Source organism: Rhagoletis pomonella, unplaced genomic scaffold, assembly GCF_013731165.1.
Source record: "Rhagoletis pomonella isolate Grant_MI unplaced genomic scaffold, Rhpom_1.0 Rhpom_scaffold_00005, whole genome shotgun sequence".
Classification (NCBI taxonomy): Eukaryota; Metazoa; Arthropoda; class Insecta; order Diptera; family Tephritidae; genus Rhagoletis; species Rhagoletis pomonella.
Window position 1 is genome coordinate 42,024,338 of NW_023458559.1, and position 20,892 is coordinate 42,045,229.

General features: G+C 38.6%; 1 protein-coding gene across 1 annotated transcript in view; it reads right to left on the reverse strand.

Moving 5' to 3' along the window:
• Positions 1-899: 899 nt before the first annotated feature.
• Positions 900-20,892, reverse strand: part of LOC118740112 — a 72,014-nt gene continuing 52,021 nt past the window's right edge. Inside the window, exon 5 of the mRNA XM_036471606.1 lies at positions 900-1,103. Coding sequence (XP_036327499.1) covers positions 900-1,103 — 204 coding nt within the window. The remainder of the gene's footprint in view (positions 1,104-20,892) is intronic.

Consider the following 20,892-nt stretch of genomic DNA (forward strand, 5'->3'; position numbering starts at 1 on the left):
AAGTTGCAGGGGAAGAAGTGCCGTTCTTTAGAACACCATCAGATTTCCAGTCACTTTTGTGGCAAAAGTGAACTTTGAATCTCACTTCGTGACCTGAACTTTAAAGATGTTTCATTCCGACTATACCTAAAATAGAGGCTTGGCCCTTATCAGTTATCAGCAGGCTGCTAAATTCTTGAGGCCTTAGGGAACTCTTAACTATTTACAGAGACTTTCAAGTGGTTTTATTTAAGTGCAGTTCTCAGGAGTGTCTGCGACGTTGCCTGAGGTGCATAGCGGCATGCGGTTCTCAAGGAAATGCCATTTTCTACTACAAGTATAATTGATTACGAGAATGGGCATTCGAATCCGATCAACAATTAACTGCAATCTATTTACCCCGTTTTGGTTTCCATAGAGCTAGTTCCATTGACTTTTCCCACGGATCGATTATATACAGAGCTAGGCAAAGTCGTACGTCAAAAAAACGAAGAAGGAACGTCTTCTGTAACCGCACTGATAATTTTTTAAAACTAATTCCTATGAAATATGTCACATTTCGTTCTATTTCGGACCACCTTACTATACACAAAAATGGCAATATAAATGACCAACTTCAACACTGGCAAGGCTGCGTCCAACAGAAGGATACCAGGGCCAAATTGACCATTGCGGACACACATTATTCCATGATTAATTGCTTCCGATGCGAACCGTCTGTTCTGTGTGCGACGCCACAGCGCCAAAGGATTTTTTCACATCGCACAACGAAAAATGGTGGCTGTGAAAGTTTGAGGGGAGCACAGCGCATACAATTGCAAAGTGCGAAACGAAAAGTAACATCCTGCAAGGGCAACACAGCGCACAAAAATCGCAACATTCGCAGAAAAAGGATATTGACTGTTCGGCGCGCGAAGATATCACGGCACAGATAGTAGCAAAATACAGCGCGCAACTTCTGGCAGCAGTGTGGGAAAGCATTGTAGCAACAGCTGGCAGGATGCTGATTTGCGTCGCGATTTCTGGTTTGATTTTTGCTTCGGACTTTTACGCGAGGCAGAGCGCGCCGCTTTAATTTTGCAACGCGCATATGGCAGCACCGTTGCCAGATATTGATCGCAAATCTTTGTTGAAAAAAAAAAAACAATGAAAAAAAACATGTAGAGGCCTGTCGAAAAAATCTCACTCAGCATAATAAAATAAATTGCATATGCAACTGCTACTTGCTGTACGCTTGATATACCTGCCACTGTGCGGACGTTTATTTGTGGCTTTATGACCTTGCCGCAACTATGTGCGTGCTTGTGTGCTTCACGCTATCTATCTATCTACTGTTTGTGTTGAGTGTATAGCGCGCAGCTAATCGCGCCTTAACATCGCCGCTTAATGCGTGTGTACACCTTATCGGCGACGGCATCTTGTCGAATGGCGCATAAATCCACATTGAGTAGCCATAGCAAATGTAGCAACACTGACAGCGCTCACTATGCGCGCTGCCTGCGCTGCGCGCGCTTTCAACTAATCGAATCAGTTGCAATCGCATTGCTTAAGCATGCCGCGCACCGTCGTACCGCACCGCGCCATGCCTTTGCTTATCGCAACGCCTGGAAATATATCGCTTTGGATCGACACAGAAATTGAATTCAATCGAATGGGATATCCATCTTGCTGCTGAATGGTATAAATTACATAAATTGCATTTCCATGTCGTGCCACTGTCGGACAGCACAGCACAGCGCGGCGTTTTGAGCTTTACCTACTACCACCGCTGCCATGGCCTCTTGATGGATCATCGTTGCCACTGCTGCTGCTGCTGCCACCGCGTGTATAATATTTAAAATAACAACGCAATGCACTTTCCAGGCCAATTCAAAATCACTAAATTGTTTGTTAGTGTTATATAACTTTGTTGTACTGCATTTATTTTGTTGTTGTTGTTTTTGTCGCTGTTCTGTGTTGCTGTTAGTGTTGCGGTTTATTTATGCAGCCACTGACCAGTGGCAGGCAACCTGTGTACGGTAAGCGTTTTGTTTTACCCGCATACCACCGCCGACCACTATGGCGCCGGCCGCGCTCAACACTCAAGCACTCACCACAACTTAATGGGTAACGCCCGCATCCGCGTCGCCGCATTGCGCGCGAATGTGAACGCAAAGTGGTTGCGTGAGTGTGTGTGTGTATGTGTGCGCCTATTTGCTGAAAGCCTTCTCCACTTGATAAACAAACATTTGCTCTGCTTGATATATGGGCACGCATACATACTTATGTACGTATGGGAGTGTAAGTGCTTATATCCACTTGCTATTTGTTTACTAAACCTCCTGCTATTAAAGCGCATCAAAGGTGCACTGTATGTTTCACATTAGCGCTTGGAATCTAAAGATTTATTCGTGTGTATTTGCTCAGCATCAATTCAATTCGATTTGCGCTAAATTAATCATAGTTCTGGGCTGTGGGCGTGGCAAACGTTAATTCAAGGTTAATTAGAATTCTCCGCTAGAGGCGCCACCAATTCATGTTATATAATTTGCCATACATTTCAAATGCCATATATGTAGCAAATAGTAAGTACTAATTGAAAGTCATTCGGTTCACATTATCTTCATTGAGTCAGTGTTGCCAGAAGAATCCGGGGATGATAGATAACAGTTTTCGAGTTTGGCTCACCATAGTTATAATAGTTAAAAAGGTGTATTATCGTCAAGCAAAATCCATGAATTCATGAATCGCGAATATCAATGAGAACAATCTGTATAATCCTAACTGCTGGCTTGCGGGAAAAACTCACATACCCAAGTCATATCCAAAGCGACAACAAATCTACGAAAAAAAAGTTTACACTAGGCCTTTAGGTTATGTTAGGTTATCTTGGATGTCCTCATACAGCAGCGTAAAATGTACAATTAGGCCATAATGAGCTTATTGTGCTGCCATATTAGAGAGTCCTCCTGTCTTAGTCCTAAAACCAATCCGTAGCTCTGATGAGACGCACAAAGTCATAAATACTGGCTGAATCCAGTTCAGCCAGACATTCAAATGCATCGTGGAGGATGTATCTTATGTAGATTTGTCACAATGAGTGCTTTAGTAGCTGCCTGGATATCAGAAAAGATAGCTCCTGTATGCAAATCAATAGGAGAATTGTTCAGCTTCGGTGATTGCTGTTAGCTGCAGCAGACTCCTGGCAGACGAAAACTGGGGCTAAGTAAGAGGTCTTGCGAGAATACCCCACTTCCTACCTTTAGATCTCGCTTGGAGTTCTCATTGTAGAATCTACACTATAAATGGCTGTTAAATCAGAGCACGAGATCAGGACTGAATCATCCTCCTTTCACACCTTGAGGGGATCTTTGTTTGGAAAGGTCTCCTCATTCCAGATGGTGGGACTCTGTAGTCCAGGCGCCCAAAGTCTATTGGAAGATCTTCCGAAATTCGAAGTTGAACAAGTTATCTGCCTACTTAGTTGAAATTGCTTCGACGTGACTACACTGTCCTCCGAATAATCTACTACAGGATGCTCTAGCAAGGGAACTAATTTCTGGAAACATTTCTCAAAGTCAAATATCTGAGATGAAACTATTCAAAAGACTCACTGGCGAAACGGATGTGCGATAATAGTCACTGAAACACCTGGCAGTTGCTTACTCTGGCCAATGCGGGTTGTGTTACGAGGAAAAGTAAACAGCTGAGCACATAATATGACACAGCGAATACCTTACTAGGGCTAAGCTTCTCTTCCTCGGACCATCGTACCCAGAAGCACATGGTTTTGGTATCCTAGATTTTTCGTAACCACTCTGTAACCCAGCCCTAAGTGTGTTTTTGATGTCGTTTTGGAGTTTTTACTATTTTTATATTTTACTATGTGGGACCGCTATAGGGAACTGAAGAAGGAAGCGAGACGTATTTGCCGCAATAAGAAGAGAGGCGCCGAAATACGTGAGTGCGAAGAGCTTGAAATGCTGGCCGACAGGAAGAATGCCCGAAAATTTTACCAACGAGTTAGGCGGCTTACGGAAGGTTTCAAGACCAGGGCGTACTCCTGTAAGAACAACAATGGTGACCTAGTTACCGTTGTTCAGAACGTATTTAAATTATGGAGGGAACACTTTGCCACCCTACTGTATGGTAACAGCACGGAAAGTTGTGGAGAAGAAGAACCCGAGCCCGCAGTCAATGATGACGGAGTTGATGTACCACGCGCTTGACAATGACGAGGTACGAATAGCAATAACGCGTCTGAAAAACAAAACAAATCTGCTGGAGCTGACAGCCTGCCAGCCAGTGTTGCCGCGCATAATTTTTAGTGGTAGCCAAATTCCTTTAAAAAAAGGGCTAAAAAAGAGCTAAAAAAAGTCGTTGCGGCTAAAAATGGTAGCTAAATTTTTTTACTTACATATACATATAAGTAATGGTATATAAAAACAATGAACTTTGGAAAATTTTATCCAACCAAAAACCTTTTTGTATAAAAGGGGAAATATACGACACCAGCTTGCTGGTTCCATCAAGTGATTGTACCATCAGGCTCGAAGCATATAACTTACCAGCATGCTGGTACAATATTTATTTCTTTACAAATGAGGTCGAGGAAAGATCGAAATGATTAAAGCCGAAATTTCATAATTTTTCTAGCATTTTGTTAAACATTGTTTGTTTTTGTAATTCACAACCGCAATATCGTGAACTTAATCTTCCACAAACACGGCTTTGACTCATATAGTTCAAGAAATTTCCGCCAAAATACTTTTTACTTAGAAAATTGAGCTAATTTCACCACTAACGACATCAGCATGCTGGTACAATCACACCACAAGAACATACACGGTCAATCGACTTGATGGGTCATTTAACAAATTTAGCATATTAAGGGCCGTAAACTTATCTTTCTTAAACTATAGTTAAATCGTTAACAGATAAGTTAAAAGCCCCAATACTTTTACAGTAAGTATTTATAAAAGCGTAAGGAACATACAATACATATATGTATATATATCTGTCTTTCTTAGTTTAAAAATTCATCTCTTACATAAATGCAAAAAAAACAAATTAAGCATATACAACTTTTTCATGCCAAGGATGAATGAATTCTAAAAAGGGCTAAAAAAAGGGCTAGGGGCAATTTTAAATTTATGTGGCCAAAAAAAGTATGTGGTAGCTAAATCTAGCCACCAAAGGGCTAAAACGGCAACACTGCTGCCAGCTGAGCTCTTCAAATACGGAGGCGAGGAGTTGAAAAGGTGCATGCATCAACTCTTATGCAGAACATGGTAAGATGATTGCATGCCCGACACCTGAAATTTAAGTGTGCTCTGCCCCATACACAAGAAAGGGCACCTCGCCATTGGCGCCAACTACCGTGGGATCAGCCTTCTAAGCATAGGTTATAAGGTCTTATCGAGTGTATTTTGCGAAAGACTGAAGCCTACCGTCAACGAACTGATTGGACCTTATCAGTGTGGCTTTAGACGTGGCAAATCCACTATAGACCAGGTATTCACAATACGCCAAATCTTGGAAAAGACCCGCCAGAAAAGGATCGACACTCACCACCTATTTATCGACTTTAAAGGCGCTTTTGACAGCACTAAAAGGAGTTGCCTATACGCCGCTATGTCTGAATTTGGGATCCCCTCCAAATTCATACGGCTGTCTAAAATGACGTTGAGCAATACCACAAGCTCTGTCAGAATTGGGAAAGACTCCTCCGAGCCGTTGGCCACAAAACAGGGTTCCAGACAGGGTGACTCCCTCTCATGTGACTTCTTTAATTTGATGTTGGAGAAGAGCTGGAAGAGCTGCAGAACTGAACCGCTCAACAACAATCTACTACAAGAGTGTGCAATTGCTGGCTTATGCCGATGACATCGACATCATTGGTAACAAAAACCGCGAAGTCTGTTCTGCCTTTTCCAAGTTGGATAAGGAAACAAAGCGAATGGGTCTGGTGGTAAACGAAGACAAGACGAAGTATCTCCTGTCATCAAACAAACATTCAGCACATTCGCGCCTTGGCAGCCACGTCACTGTTGACAGTTATAATTTCGAGAAAGTAGAGAATTTCGTTTACTTGGGAGCCAGCATTAACACCGATAATAATGTAAACATGGAAATCCAACGCAAAATCATTCTTGTTAACAAGTGCTACTTTGGACTGAGTAGGCAATTCAGGAGTAAAGTCCTCTCTCGATGTACGAAAACCACACTCTATAAGTCACTCATCATGCCCGTGCTGGTATATGGCGCAGAAGCATGGAATATGACAATATCCGCAGACGATGGAACGATGAGCTGTATGAGCTTTACAACGACTTGGACATAGTGCAGCGAATTAAAATACAGCGGCCCCACTGGCTTGACCATGTCGTTCGAATGGACACCGACGCTCCAGCTCTGAAAGTATTCAACTCGGAACCCGCTGGTGGTAGCAGAGGAAGAGGGAGGCCCCCACTGCGATGGAAAGATCAGGTGGAGAAGGACTTGGCTTCACTTGGCATTTCCAATTGGCGTCAGTTGGCACAGAAGAGAAACGACTGACGTGCTTTGTTGCACTCGACCAAAATCGCTTAGGCGGTTACAGAGCCAAATAAGAAGAAGAAGATATTTTACTATCTTTACCTTTGAAGACTTTTTTCGTCGAATTTATGGCTCAAAATTTGCGACATAAAATTTTATATTTATATTTGTTATGAAAAACTAGACACATGTATTATATCTAACAAAGTTCAGATACAATTACTAGAAAAAGTCTTCATACAAAATTTGTTTGGTTAATTTATAAAAAATATATATAATTAATTCAATAATGTAAACCATGTATGTAGATAAGCTTTAAACTTTGTCTAAAATTTTGAAAACTTTTTCAAATTTTTATAAAAATTTCGAACATTTTGTTAGCATTTTTAGACAAATTTTTGGTATGCAGTTTTGTAGCCCCTTTAAATTTTAAAATAATAAAGGGCAATATTGAAGTAGATAAAAATATGAAGAAAATACTCGTACACAAATTGCAAAAAAAAAATATTAAAAACTTTATTATACTAAGATTGAATGGACTACAAAACTGCATATACAAAATAATATTCAAAATCTCTGGCAAAAAAAAATTTAAGATTTTTGCGGATTTATATTGTAGAATGAACCATAATAAAAAAAAATAAATAAAATGAAAAATTTACGAAAAAAAATGGAAAACATTATGGATGTTCACAGTAGCCTGGTTATCAGGTTATCTGGTTAAAAATTATTTGTATTGTTTGTAAACTGAATAAAAAAATATATAACCAGATAACCAGACAGGTGTGAACACTCGCATCATAAATGTTTATAAAAACCTCTCTGTACGACAACTTTTTGTAGTAGGTGTATGAAAATTTGTATTTAATTTTTTCTAGACGCATTCACACAAGCAATCAAAAAATGCAAAATAAACGTAGCCTTCCAAGGTTAAAATTTCTCTGTAATTTTCTCTTTTTTTCCTTTCTCAGCGCCTTTCAAGTATTGATCTGCATAGAATGCGTCAATTTCGGCTTACAATTATCCTTTATTTGTGAGTAGTAGATGATTCAAATGTGTGAGTGCTATTTTTATGGAGACTTTGATGTCGAGAAAGCTTTGATTCTTAATGAAATGGCAATGTGCTTATGTATGAGACAGAACCTTTAATTTGCAGTTATATAAAAATGTATTTTAATTTGTGCCAAAAAAAACCCCAAACCAATCAATAATCTTTTCTCTCAAAATATTTTGCGCCAAAAAATATTTCTGAATTTTTTAAAACTCACTTTAGCCTGTCTCAACCACATAATTAAATTTAGGAATACAATAATTAGCATTTAAATGAAAAACTTATCTCATATACCGTATTTTGGTGAGTAACTACGACTGTCTTACTGTTTTTCCCGATTCTACGAGTGAGCAAGTGAACATATAAAATTCCACTCGACTACCTGAGCTGCCAAATTAGAGACCTCAGTACAAGTATCGTACATTTCGCTCATGCCTTCTCTACTCAATTGTATGAATGTGTGCATACCTGGCCACCACAGAGTAATTTCCAAAAACAAAAGTCGCTATAAAAACACATTAAAATCAGTTTCACCTGCATCCTTTTGCACCACTACACAGGCACGTCGACACTTTATACGAGTACAGTTCTACACAGCAGGCAGCAAGCGCTGGAGGAGGGAATCGGCGCGGAGCGGTACAATGGCAGAGTCAAGCAGCGGTGTAGCCTGTATTTGTGATTAGCATTTGAATGCGTTAGCTGCAAGGTGCATTCTCGCTTTTGCCTTTGTCTTTGTCTCTGAGTGTGTGTCTCTGCGGTGGGACCTGGCCCAAATTGCTGTGGTCGAATCGACAGCCAACCGAGGTAATTCCCTTAGCCGCGACGGTAAGCCAAATCGATCGGAAAAACCAAACCAAACCAAACGAAACTCAGAGCTCAACCGAACCTAACCAAGCAATCAGCAGCATTCATCAGTGCTCATTATTATCATTTGCTGCCATCGGTTTTTTTTTCGACTTTTGTTGTTGCAGTAACTTCGTTATGTTCATATACTCGTTGCTGTTTTTTCTGCTCCTGCTTCTTCTTCATCTTCGACTTCTTGGTGGCTGATATTATTGGTTTTTGGTTAGCAGTTTTTGCTGTTGCGTTGCTGCATTTACCCAGCGGCGTCACCTTTTTTTTCGGTGTGTGTACCTGCCTGCCTGTCTGTCTGTCTGTCTGGCTGTCCGCAAATGCAGCTGGAAATTTTTGAATTTCAATTTTAATTCTTTTCTTTTTTTCCTTGCAGCTTCAACTGATTATGGCTGTTATTATGCTTTTTATTGTTAGTGTTGTTTTTGTGCATATACACATTCCTATTGCTGTTATTGTTTTTATTGTCGTTGTACTGTAAGTCATTTGCTTGCGCGCATTGTTTTTTCTGTTTGGCTGTTGTGGCTGGTGTGCTCCTGCCGGCTTTGTCTCCTTCAGTTTTCTCGTATCTTCTGTCATTGCTGACTGCCATCGATCGATCCATCATCAATCAAATCAGCGTTGTCTCATCAGCGATGGCATGTCTAGCAAAGAGAGATTGAAGATTTTGTGTCTGTGGCATGAAGTTGATTTTAATTCGTTGCGAAGTTAAGAGGGCGGTGCGCGAGGGTGAAGGCGGTTAAATAGGCATTTTGTATGTTAATAACGCATTTAGGGCTGGGTAATCGATTATCTCTACTAGCAAGGTGTATGCAAATAACGATGCAGATAGCTGCAGGAAATGTTGGGAATATGAAAAGCGTTTCACATTAGTCAGCTTTTGATTTAATTAAAATTTGAATTTATTCAAATGTGATTATGAATTTATTTGGGGTAGACATTGCTGCGAGGGTATTATGCAAAATACTGAAGTAATTGATAGCGGGAGTTGATTTTATTAGACAGCAGCAGCGTCTTAGAATGTCTGAATATGAAAATAATCATGTGAAAAAAATTTGCAGAAAAAAAACGTAAACCCTTTAAGGAGACCATCATGGAGTTCGTGTCCTTTCTTCTGGTTGAAATATTTTGGCTGCCTTTACAATTAACCCAAAATATCTGCCACTGGCATCGGGCACCAAATACTTCTAAGCCTTCAAAATCAGTCTACCCCGTCGGTTATTGATTAACTAATTATCTAAAAGGGTTTTGCCTAAATAAGATAATATTTCCATTGTTTTAGTGAAGCTCACAATTTCAATCAAGGGTTGGCCAAGAAAACGGGCTGTTAGTATAATTGGTGCCAGGGGACAAATAAAGAGAAGGGCAGTGAGAAGTCTGTACAAGTAGAAGCTTAGCCTTTAGTTATGGATATTTTTTCGTAGCACTATCCTGCACATTAAGGTGTTAAATGAAAACATTTAATGTTGAAATTATTAATTTTTATTGTAGGGAACCAAAAAATGTTATCAAAATTACCACACACCGCATTTTCAGTCTTCTTCGACATGAGCTCGAAGGAGGTCTGTGAGACCCCTTATCCGCAGTTACAGGTTAAGCTTTTATAGCTCTTTGCCATGATTACGTAAGTTTGTGGTAACTGTCCTCACTGAGATCCCGAACGGAGTCACACCTAAACCTAAGGGGCAGTTGTGATGCCGCTTAATTGTCTCAAAGTTCACAATGACTAGAAAAAGAATCAGTTTGTTTGTCTAATAGTTCGCAGATTTTTGACGAAATTAGGTCCGACAGACAGTCGAAAAAGTGCTAACGGATACACTACCGCCTAGTCTAGCCAAACTTCGGCATTGGAGAAAGGAAGTGCTCGATGCTCTCGATGTCTTTATCATCCCTTCAGCTGTGACAGTGTAACCACTCGCCGGAAAGCCCCTTCTACTGGAGAGTGTTCCCATTAGACAGTGGCCCGAAATGTTCACTATTAACAGCCGGAGTTGGGAGCTTTTCAATGCTATAAAGGCTTAAGTAGGTTCTGTTAAGCGTGTGAACGCAAGCCTGCTGAAAGTCTTCGCCTGCATTGGGTGTCGAGTAAACTACGGTAGCGGCGCCGTCCTGCCCGGTGATAGTTTATATTAATCAGCTGAGTATTAAGCCATTGGCAAATTTCGCTTCTCTCAGTATTCCCACCGTCAAACTTGGATCCAGTAATAAATCGTATCATCACCACTAAGATATGTATTTTATGTTCCCCTACTTTCCTCCCTAGTATTGACGTGCCATCATTAGGCACCTTGCGGCTGTTAGGAGCGTGTCCCGGGCAGCTTATCACTCTCTGCCAAACAAACTGGTGCCATATGGATTAGAACCAAAAAAAAAGCGGCCAACCTCGCCACAAGTGCAGTCTGCGAGCAAATTTCAGAACTATACTGTGGCCTTGCCCAAAACTCCAAACATTTTCAAATTTCACCGCCGAAATTGATTTTTTACTGATATTAGCTTCCAACACTAGTTTGTTTTCCTACATTCAGTTGGCCAAATGATCGTCATGCACTTTCTAGAGAAGATAGTTGGACCCATAAAAGAGAGCTTAGTTGAATAAATAGCCGTTTACTTTCAAGCGCATAGGTCATCAATATCATTGGTAAAAGATCCAGGAAACACTCTCTGGTAATTAAGGGTACTTCGGGATTCTAAACTCAAACTATTTTTTTAGTGGATAACAACGTCCGGTGCATCCTTGCTTGACTGTTCTGGACATCGATATCTGATTTCAAAATACTCTTCCCTTCTGTACGCATAAAATTCCATCCGTTAGGTTCATTATAGGAAAGAGGAACGACATTACCGAGGCCACGACTTATCTGCGTATTTATGGCGTTAAGAGCAACACCACCCATATGTATTACTGCATTGCAAAGTTGGGTAAATTGTGCGCTCAGAACTTATCCCAAAACCTCGCACAGTCCTAGTGCCCTTATCGCAATCTAAAATGAGAAGTATTGGTGTATCTGCAGCCATTTCGCAGTAACGACAGGAGTCATATACACAACCTTAGGTTTGTCGTTTGGAGGCTGAATAGTTCCCTAAATGTCTTGGGGTTGTAAATTCCTAGAAGTTCTTTGCCTGCCTTAGTTCAGATTTGTAGTCTGACTGTAGTCTGCTCTTAACTCTTCCCTGAAGGAATAGAGTCCCACAGCGAGGAAGGGTTCTGGTCCTATAGGTCGGACAGCTGGTGCTTATCTTGCTAGTCTGTAAGCCTCTTTCCAAAGTACCTTAGGGCCGTATATTCCTCCAATTTCGATGACAGCATGAAAATCTCCGCCATTGAAAATAAAAAGCTGCCTAGTTTTTGGCAATTTTCAGAGGCTTCTGTGGGTCTTTGCGTGACTCGAAAAGGAACTAACGCTTGATTTAAACTTAAACCAGAGATGAAGTAACAGATCCTTAGGTCAAGTCTGCGAATCTTCAATTGAGTCCCACGGCAAGGACATGGCTAGCAAAGCAGCTTCCTTTGTCAACTTTGACTTCTGTTGGAGTATAAGGAATGATGAAGGTGCAATATAGACGACGCCAGGTCCCTAAGTAAATAATTATTTGTAAATATTTGGTTCACACATTTGCTAGTGCTTGACTCAGCAGCGATTTGTCATTGTCACACAAAGGGAAAGGACCTACAGTCTATTACGCCACCTTCGAACGGCAAATGTTTTGTAATGAGAAGCTTTTTTTTATGGCAAAAATATCGAACCCTGGACATATCGAGTGCTAGTGCGCAACTCTAAACACTTCACCACGGCGTCATTTACTTATAAGGGCAGTAATTCGCGAAAGCTAAGTCGACAGGCTAGGCTGGCTGTTTCGAATTGTCTATCTGCTCGATCAATAGGGGATATTCTACGATCATTTGACAGGTCTTAATACCAAATGTCGTTGTTCGCATTGAAGTCAGCTACCATCATCGGGTTTTTACCCCTCAGTAGCCTGCCTATGTCTACATCAGCGTGATATGTGCTAGACAGAAATTTCCACCTTTTTTTTTGTGATATCTATAGGCGTGTTTTTTGAAATCTAAATTCTAATTTGATTATCAAATAAACCGTTTTTTCGAACAAATCGTTGTTTTTTTACTTCATTCAAATCTTGATCTCTCAATAAAAGTTTTGAGTTTTTCCAAGTTTTCAAGGATTTTTCCAGTTTAAGGGAAACCGCTAAATATTTTCAAAATTATATCCTAGGTTCTATAGGGATGAATATCTGGTATATCATATTTGATACCAATAAATTAATGTTTGGTGCTTAAATGTTTTCTACGTATTTGGCCAAGATTGTCCTCCAATTCGAGTTTTGCTTTTTAATGTTGTGACACAAATGGAGAGATCTACACTTTTAGTCCACCTGCGAAGAAGCTTTTTTATGATGTTTCGGGGACCAGACCCATGTGGCCGTAGGCACCTCTAAGCACTCGGCTACAGCGGCAAGACACTACTTCAATCCGAAAAAAGTCGGTAAATTGCAATAAAGTATTTAAAAAAGTTACAATGAGACAAACCGTGTATTTTTGACTGATATTAATTGTTTTATTTTTGATCTAAAAAAAACTTACAGTAAAGCTATGTAAAATAAACCCGGTTTTATTTTAATTTCAAAATCGGTAACCGGTTTTTTTCATTTCTTATCACAATTTTTCGAATAACTCGAAAACCGTTTTCGGAAAAAAGCAAATGAACGAACACTCTAATAAGAATATACTTTTTATATATTTAGTGCTCGACATTGCTTTGTCGGATTCTGTAATGGTCTTCCTGCCAACATGATTCGCTCGTCATACTTTCAGAGAAGTTGAGTTGCTCTGCGACCTTTATATTAAGTTGAAAATTTTTACGACTTTAGGATATTTCGACGTTGTGAATAATTACAGTACTCGTCATTGCACTGCTCAAAATTTGTTCATTACTGCATAAATATTCAACTTTCAATTCATTCTAAACTGTCATGTTTAAATCATTATACCCATATTTTTATAACTTTCCGCTAATTTAATTCATGTCATCAATAAGCATTCATTCGCTGTCACAGTTCATTGCTCGAACATGCGCAAGGAATCGCAGAAATTCATGTTAATTACGCGCCTGTCAAAAACTAAGTCAAAACTTCTACACAAAGCACTTTTCCTATTGCAAACGAAATTTTTTTGTTCCATAAAGGCATTAGAAACAGCAAAGTAGAAAGTAGAAAATAGGAAATATATATTTTCAGCCAATTTTTCTTAAGCAAAGTATCTTTACAAATTCGCCAAAAGTTCCCGTGCACTAAGGCGAAAGTTTTAATTTTTGCTCCTTCCGCGTCCTGTCATTTGCATCGAAAGAATGCATGCGCGGAGATATAAAATGGTAAGAAATTAAGGAAAATTTTTGCAAAGCAGTCGGAGATATTAAACGGAAAAGTGGAAACAAGTGAGCAGCGACGCTCTGCCACTATGCCGCTATGTGATATTTAAAGTATTCGCCAAGCAAAACTTTCGAACGGAACTTTAAATACCGCGTGCACACTCTCTGCGCCTTTTAACTACTTGCTAGCCAAGCGCATTCTTCTTCTGCTACTTGCTACGGAAATTCGCTTTGATAACAAGCTTAATTCTTGGCTTGAAAGCTATGAAAAAACTTTTTGCTTTTGGTACAGTTTTGCTTTGCTTGCTGACGGCTAGGAACGTCAGCGGTCTTAGCTCATTAATCAGCCAACGGCCTCTGATGACGATGACAGCGGCGACAGCAACTACAACAATAGAAACAGCAGCCGCAGCAGTAGCAATACATATATTTGAAAATGCCAAGCAACAACAGTAACAACAACAACAGCAGCAGCGATACCAACAGCAGCGGCTTCCAAATTCAAATCCAATGAAGTCCAACAAATCAACGAGTAATTTGCTCATTGAACTATGATCGATCCGCTGCAGCAGCACCAACTTTTCAGTAGTGAAGCGATTGAAGCGCAACGCAGGCGGCCGGCCAGCTATTCAGCTGAAAGTTTTGAGTCAAAGAAAAGCCAACATCAACGCCACAAAAGTTTGTTATTTGCAACTTGCAAAGCGCAACTTCTGCTACGACTGCTGCTGCTTTTGCTGGCAGCGCTACTGCTCTAGCAACGCCTCCGCAATCACTCCAATTTTCAAAAGTTTTACAAAACTTTTATGATATATTTAATGAATTCTTAGCAACGCGGCAGGTGGTTGGTTGGTGGCTGATGTTTGCTGCAGGCTGCAAGCTGCAGTTAAGCTCAACTTCTGATGCTTACAAAAGGCAGAGCACAACTCCTTGCCTGCATGTTGGCGACATTAACGCTTACTGCAGCTAATTCATTGCTGCGAATCGTTGTGGTGTTCAACGAAAAAAAGAGTTGACTTTTGAAGTGTGAGTAGCCCATATTTCAACACATTATGCTAGCTGACATGTGCATAAATCTTGCGATTAGCTTGAATGGGTATTAATGCATACTTTTGGTTAGTTTCAGGAGGTGATGTAGAAAAAGGTTTTCGAATAGAGACTTAGGTCAATTGGTTAGCACTTTGAAGTTACGTTAAGGTAAGGTAAGGTATTCGTTTGGGGATATACCTGCCGGATTCATGTTACCTCTAAACAACTGGTGATTTTAATGGAAGAAATGCATTCGTATACGTAATGTATACGTGGTAAAAGCAGTGTAGCAGTACGTTGGCGTTTCGTGGATGGCAAAAAAGCCACAGATCTCTCGGAGTTTTGCCATAAATGGGTGGTCCGAAGTTAATGGCTTAAACGGACGACTTTACGATCACGATATCACGATGGAAAAAATATTACAAAGGGGCAATGAAATAAATGTTTTGGCGACATCTAACGCCTAGCGCCTAAATACATGCTACATCCTCGATAAACTCGCACAAAAATCGCAGCACAAATATGTGCACAGCTGCATGTGCAATAATTTCATACAAGATATTTTTGCATACAAATGCACTTCTCAAGTGTCACATAACAAAACTTATTAAAGTAATAAGTTGATGGCAAATCATGCTCAGTCTGGATTGAGGCATCCTCCATAAACTATTCCAGAGTTTATAAGGGGACTCCGCATGACTTAAAACCATGCAGAGCTGGTAACTGTACTTGATGGGAAAAAAGTTTGGGGAAACCTCCAACCGTTTATACGGCTGCAGGTCGCCGGTATTTGTATTATTAGAACATTTCAAGCGTAGCTGGTATAAAAAGTTAATGTTAGGGCCTAACCTAATCTAACCTAGGGCCACACTGGAGCTCCTCTATGTTCCGCATTTGGCATTGATTTTGTGAATCATATGATCAACAAACCTATCAATCTCTTTAAGCAGTGCATCGCGATTAGAATCTTGGCAATCTTAGGGACCATATCTGGTCCATGTGGGAGTATTGTTTATCGGAGTAGTTAAGGCGCTATTTCTCTACGTCGTGGTGCTTGAAAATCACATCTATTTCAATATTTTCTCGAAGTCTCTACGATTTGTCGTCTTGAGAAATATATATATATGTATGTATGTACATATGTAGTGAGAGCTCTCACGTGTACTCGCGCTATAGGTTACGCCTTTCGGGACCATTCTTCTGCCGAGAGCCGACTGGGACGGGGAACTTCATATCTCTACCTGGACACATCAAATGTACACCGATAGTTCCAAAATTGAACGCGGAGTTGGAGCAGGTGTTTACTCTGAAGTAAAAAGATCAATTCATCTGCCCGATTTTGCGAGTGTCTTCCAGGCAGAATTATTCGTTACAGCCAAAGGCTGCCGTCTCGTAGAACGTAGTGGATTACATCACGGCGAGCGTGTAGCCATTTTCTCAGATAGCCAGGCGGCCATTAAAGCCTTGGCATCTTTTACAACAAGGTCGAAACTAATCAAGGAGTGTAAGACGCTGCTAAATACAGTAAGTAGTCAACTCGATTTAGATTCCCGGAAACGAGGCTGCAGACGAGTTAGCCAGAAAGGGTTCCACATTGGTGTCGATCGAGGACTGGATCTCACCCCCAATTGGAACCTTATATAAAGACATATTTCTCCACAATCTCCGGAAATCGGATCAAAGATGGCACACCGTGACAGGCAGCCGTATATCCAAACTCTTTTGGCCTGTGCACAACCTTGAGAGAACACACAACCTACTAAAGAAACCCAGATCTGACGTTGCTAGGCTTGTTGCGACTCTTCCTGGGCATTGGCCGATTGGTACCCACGCGAGAAGGCTGGGAATACATACATAAATTTTTTATAAATAGAGTAATTAAGGAGTGCAACATTTTTATGACAATTTGCATAAAGTTTAGGATTGGCTGATAGCCATAATTTTATAGAGAGTTATTGGTAAAATCGAATGTCGATTCTCGAATATTTTGAATCGATTCACGGATCAAATCGGTACTAAAAAATTTCCAAAAAAATTATATCGAATCGGAAGGGCTCTATTAACCGATCTTCCATTTAACCGACTTTAAAACGGCATCTCTACACCGCAAATATATGTGAGAAAAGTAAAGTCGGAATTTAAGTGCTCTCACCTCCTAGGAATGTTCTACTTATATCGAAAACTATATTCCGTTTTTTTTTTTAATCAAAAAATATTTAGATGTCGCTCATAGCGCTCAAAATTTTCCATCTATTTTTGATGGGGAAAGAACTATTTTTCGTTGAAATGATATAGAAACATTTGAAAATCAAGATTTTCTGTGGACTTTTTTAATATTGACGATTTTTTATGTGCCCCCTATTGCATTTTTATGGGGTCCATAAAAAAGAGTTAATATCAAAAAATGGTAAAAAAAAACAATTGGGTATGTATTATTCTTTGAAGAATCAATTAAAAAATTAATCTCAGCCAAATCAATTTAAATTAATCACAAATTTTCAAATATATTTTTTTATTTGCTTTTAATAATCAAAAATGTGTAACTAAAAATAGCTAATTTGCGCGAAAATCTGCAAAATTCTAATTGAAAATTCACAATTGTTTTCATATCCTGTTTTCCGTATATATTTTTTTTCTCTCGAAAAAGGCGATTACAAAAATAGCTAATAGCTAATGTTTTCATTTGTGCAAATAGCTGTTGGTTGTGATTTTAAAACACATATTTATGCACACACACATTAGAGATACATACTACGCTAATAAAAACAACAATGGCACGCTGGGGTTTATAAAGTATGTATGTATGTATATATAGACGTATGTATGTATTCCCAAGGTACATAGGTTTGTTTTTTTGTTTTTTTTTTTTTGCTGTGCGAACAAATGCAACCGAAACCAATGTAATCCACAATTAAATTTTATTTTAATGCAATTTTCAACAATTTACAATAACAAAAAAAAACACATGTAGCAAACGAAGTGTATACATACATAAGTATAACCTAATGAATAAATGAACAGTAGCTGAGCAGCTGTATATCCGCTTTTATTGTTTTGGAATTTTTGGGTGGCAGTGATATCCTGATACCACATGCCTTTGAATTTGTATGTGTGTGTGAAATTGTTCTTATTTGTACATATTCATAGGTAAAAGAAAATTCGATTTGCTAATGGAGCAAGTCTCGCTTTGAAAATGGCTTTGAGCAAAAACACGAAGAATTGTCACAGCCATCAGGAAGTAGACACGCTTGTTATACATTGTTGCGCCACACATTTTCTTTTACGTACATACATATACATATGTATGTACATTAGGGTGGACCAAAAAAAGTAAAGTCGGAATTTTAATACTCTCACCCCTTTGGATTGTTCTTTACCGAAAAAATATACCCCTCTTTTTTATTTTAAAATCAAAAAATATTTAGAGGTCGCTTAAAGCACTCTAAGTTTTCCATGTATTTTATATGGAAGAAAACATTTATCGTCGAAATGTTAGGAATTCTTGAAAATCAATATTTTTCGATCGGGAAACTATGTTTCCCTTCAGAAGAATACCCATAATTAGACCCAATTGTTTATGGAAACATTTTTTAATATTAACTATTTTTGAGGTCCCAAAAAAGGTAATAGGAGGACCTAAAAAAATTGTCAAAACAGCACAGGGGCATATTTTTTCGGTGTAGAACAATCCTAGGGGGTGAGAGCATTAAAATTCCGACTTCCTTTTATTTGGACTACCCTAATACATACATGCACATACATACACATCGACTAAATGTACACATGTAAGTACCCTAAAGGACTGCTTAGCCTCTGCCTATAGCCTCTAAATATTACGGCTTAACAAACAATTTTCATTTGTTCACGTGTAAAATTTCTTTGCAATTTGCCGAAAAATCACTGTAACAAAAATACGCCAAACAAAAGAGGAACCAAAAACACATAGAAAGACATGAAAATTGTTATTGAATGAAAAGAAGGAAACTAAGGAAAGAGAAGCATAACATGCAGACTACATACCAATAACAATACAATACAATACTGCATAACCGAATTGGAAGCGTTAAAATGTGCTGTAGAAGCTGCTTTGGCGACAAGGAATAGCAGCAACAAACCGGATGTGTCGGAAGAATGTCTTAGCCATTGTAATAGCATTACAGCGATAAAGTGGCAAAAATAGAGGAGGGAATGCGGCAAATACTACGTATGAGAGAGACACTGACACTGCGAAGCCAATAAAAAATAAATAACCCACAAAGAAAAATACGGAAAATAACATTCGTTGAAAAGAAAGGAAAAGAAAGGCCAAAGAAGAACATTAAAAATAAACACAAAACGGTTGACACAAATTTGTAATCCTTACTTAGGGTTTATGTTTATGTCACTGTCAGGACATCGAAGTTGACATTGATTACATCACAGACGCAATGGTAACTGTTATAGGAGCCCAGAAGAGCAGCAAAAAAAAAACCCAAAAGCAAATATGCAGCTTACACAATTTGTGCGCAACAGTGGCAACAAAATCCAATGCGCAACATAAACAAATAAGCAAACCAAGAGCGTCAGAAAGGAACAGATCAATAGCAAGCGTTAGCAAGGAGCTAAAGGGTGTAGCGCGGGGAAAAGGGCGGTCTTATTCTCATCTAGTGCCATAGTGCTGAATGACAACGGCAATCCAATTGCGCAGATGCTTTCCACGGATAACTTGGTTAAGCAAATATGAGGTTGACTTTGCTGGGTTACTGTTTTTTTTTCGTTTATAACTTCCATCTCTTCTGTGTTTCTTCTAACTTATGCCTTGCTATTTGCGATATTGTTGCGAAAATGTAGGAGAAAGTGCATTTGCAAAAGCGAAAATAAAAAGAATATATAGGAAATAACCGAATCTACCGCGGATATACAGTGCTCGTCAGGCAAATATAGACACTCTCCAGGTAATTTTAATTTTTCAAGGAATTGGCCAAAAGATTTACGCAAAAAATTAAAAAACGTAATAAATTTGGCTGCTTCGTGCGCGTGATACTCGGATTCACTTTATGCTTTGAAATGTAAGAAAAAGGAAATAAACTATTTCACCCAAAATAACAGATTTGATTTGAACACTTTTTATTGATTTTGGTGTACATTAAATAGGAATTTTGGAATAAAAATTATTTCAACTTAAATGGCCTTCTCAATAAGAGGAACTCACCTTTTTTAGCAGTTCTTTACAAAAATAAGTTTTTAAATAATATTTCCTACTGGCAACTCTTTTCAAAAAGCTCAAAATAAAGGAATATACTTTTTTAATTCATATCAATATTTTTTATTTTATTTTAGCTTAAATAGAATAAATTGAATTTGATTTTCAAAACAACATACTTCCGAAATAAAGTTGTCTTAAACATCTTTCGTATACCATCCATGTTGTAATATTTTATTAGACTCAATAATAAAATATATAATAAAAAATATTCAATATTTTGAAATAAAACTTTCTTAAGCATATTCCGTTTGGCATCCATGTTGTATACTTTCATTAATTGAATTTCATTTCATCTTAAAAATTTTCGAAATAAAGCTTTCTTAAACTTGTTCGTTTGACAACAATATTTCTTTTAACGCGTTCAATTTAACTTGGCTTTTGAACAGGTGGCAACCCTCTTTAAACATATTTTTCCTAAACAGCTTCCGTTTGATATCCATATTTTAATATGTATGTAAGTATGTATTTCAATTGTTTAAAAATGTTTTTGAAATAAAGCTTTCATAAGAATTTCGCCTTTAAACAGGTGACAGCCACCTTCAAAGTCTTTTTCACAAAATGTAAATATTTCCTAAACTTGGTCGTATTACATCAATATTTCTTTTAACTTAATGCTTAAATTTCATTTGATTTTTAAACAAGGGGCAACCCTCTTTAAAAATGTTTTTGAAATAAAGCTTTCTTAAACCACTTTCGTTTATTGTAATACTTCATTAATAAAAGTATACTTGACTTTTAGACATGTGGTAACCCTCTTCAAAATGAATTTCGAAACAAAGCTTTCTTAAATCTATTGTTACGATTATCCTCGAAACCTTGAGGGATTACCCAAATATACT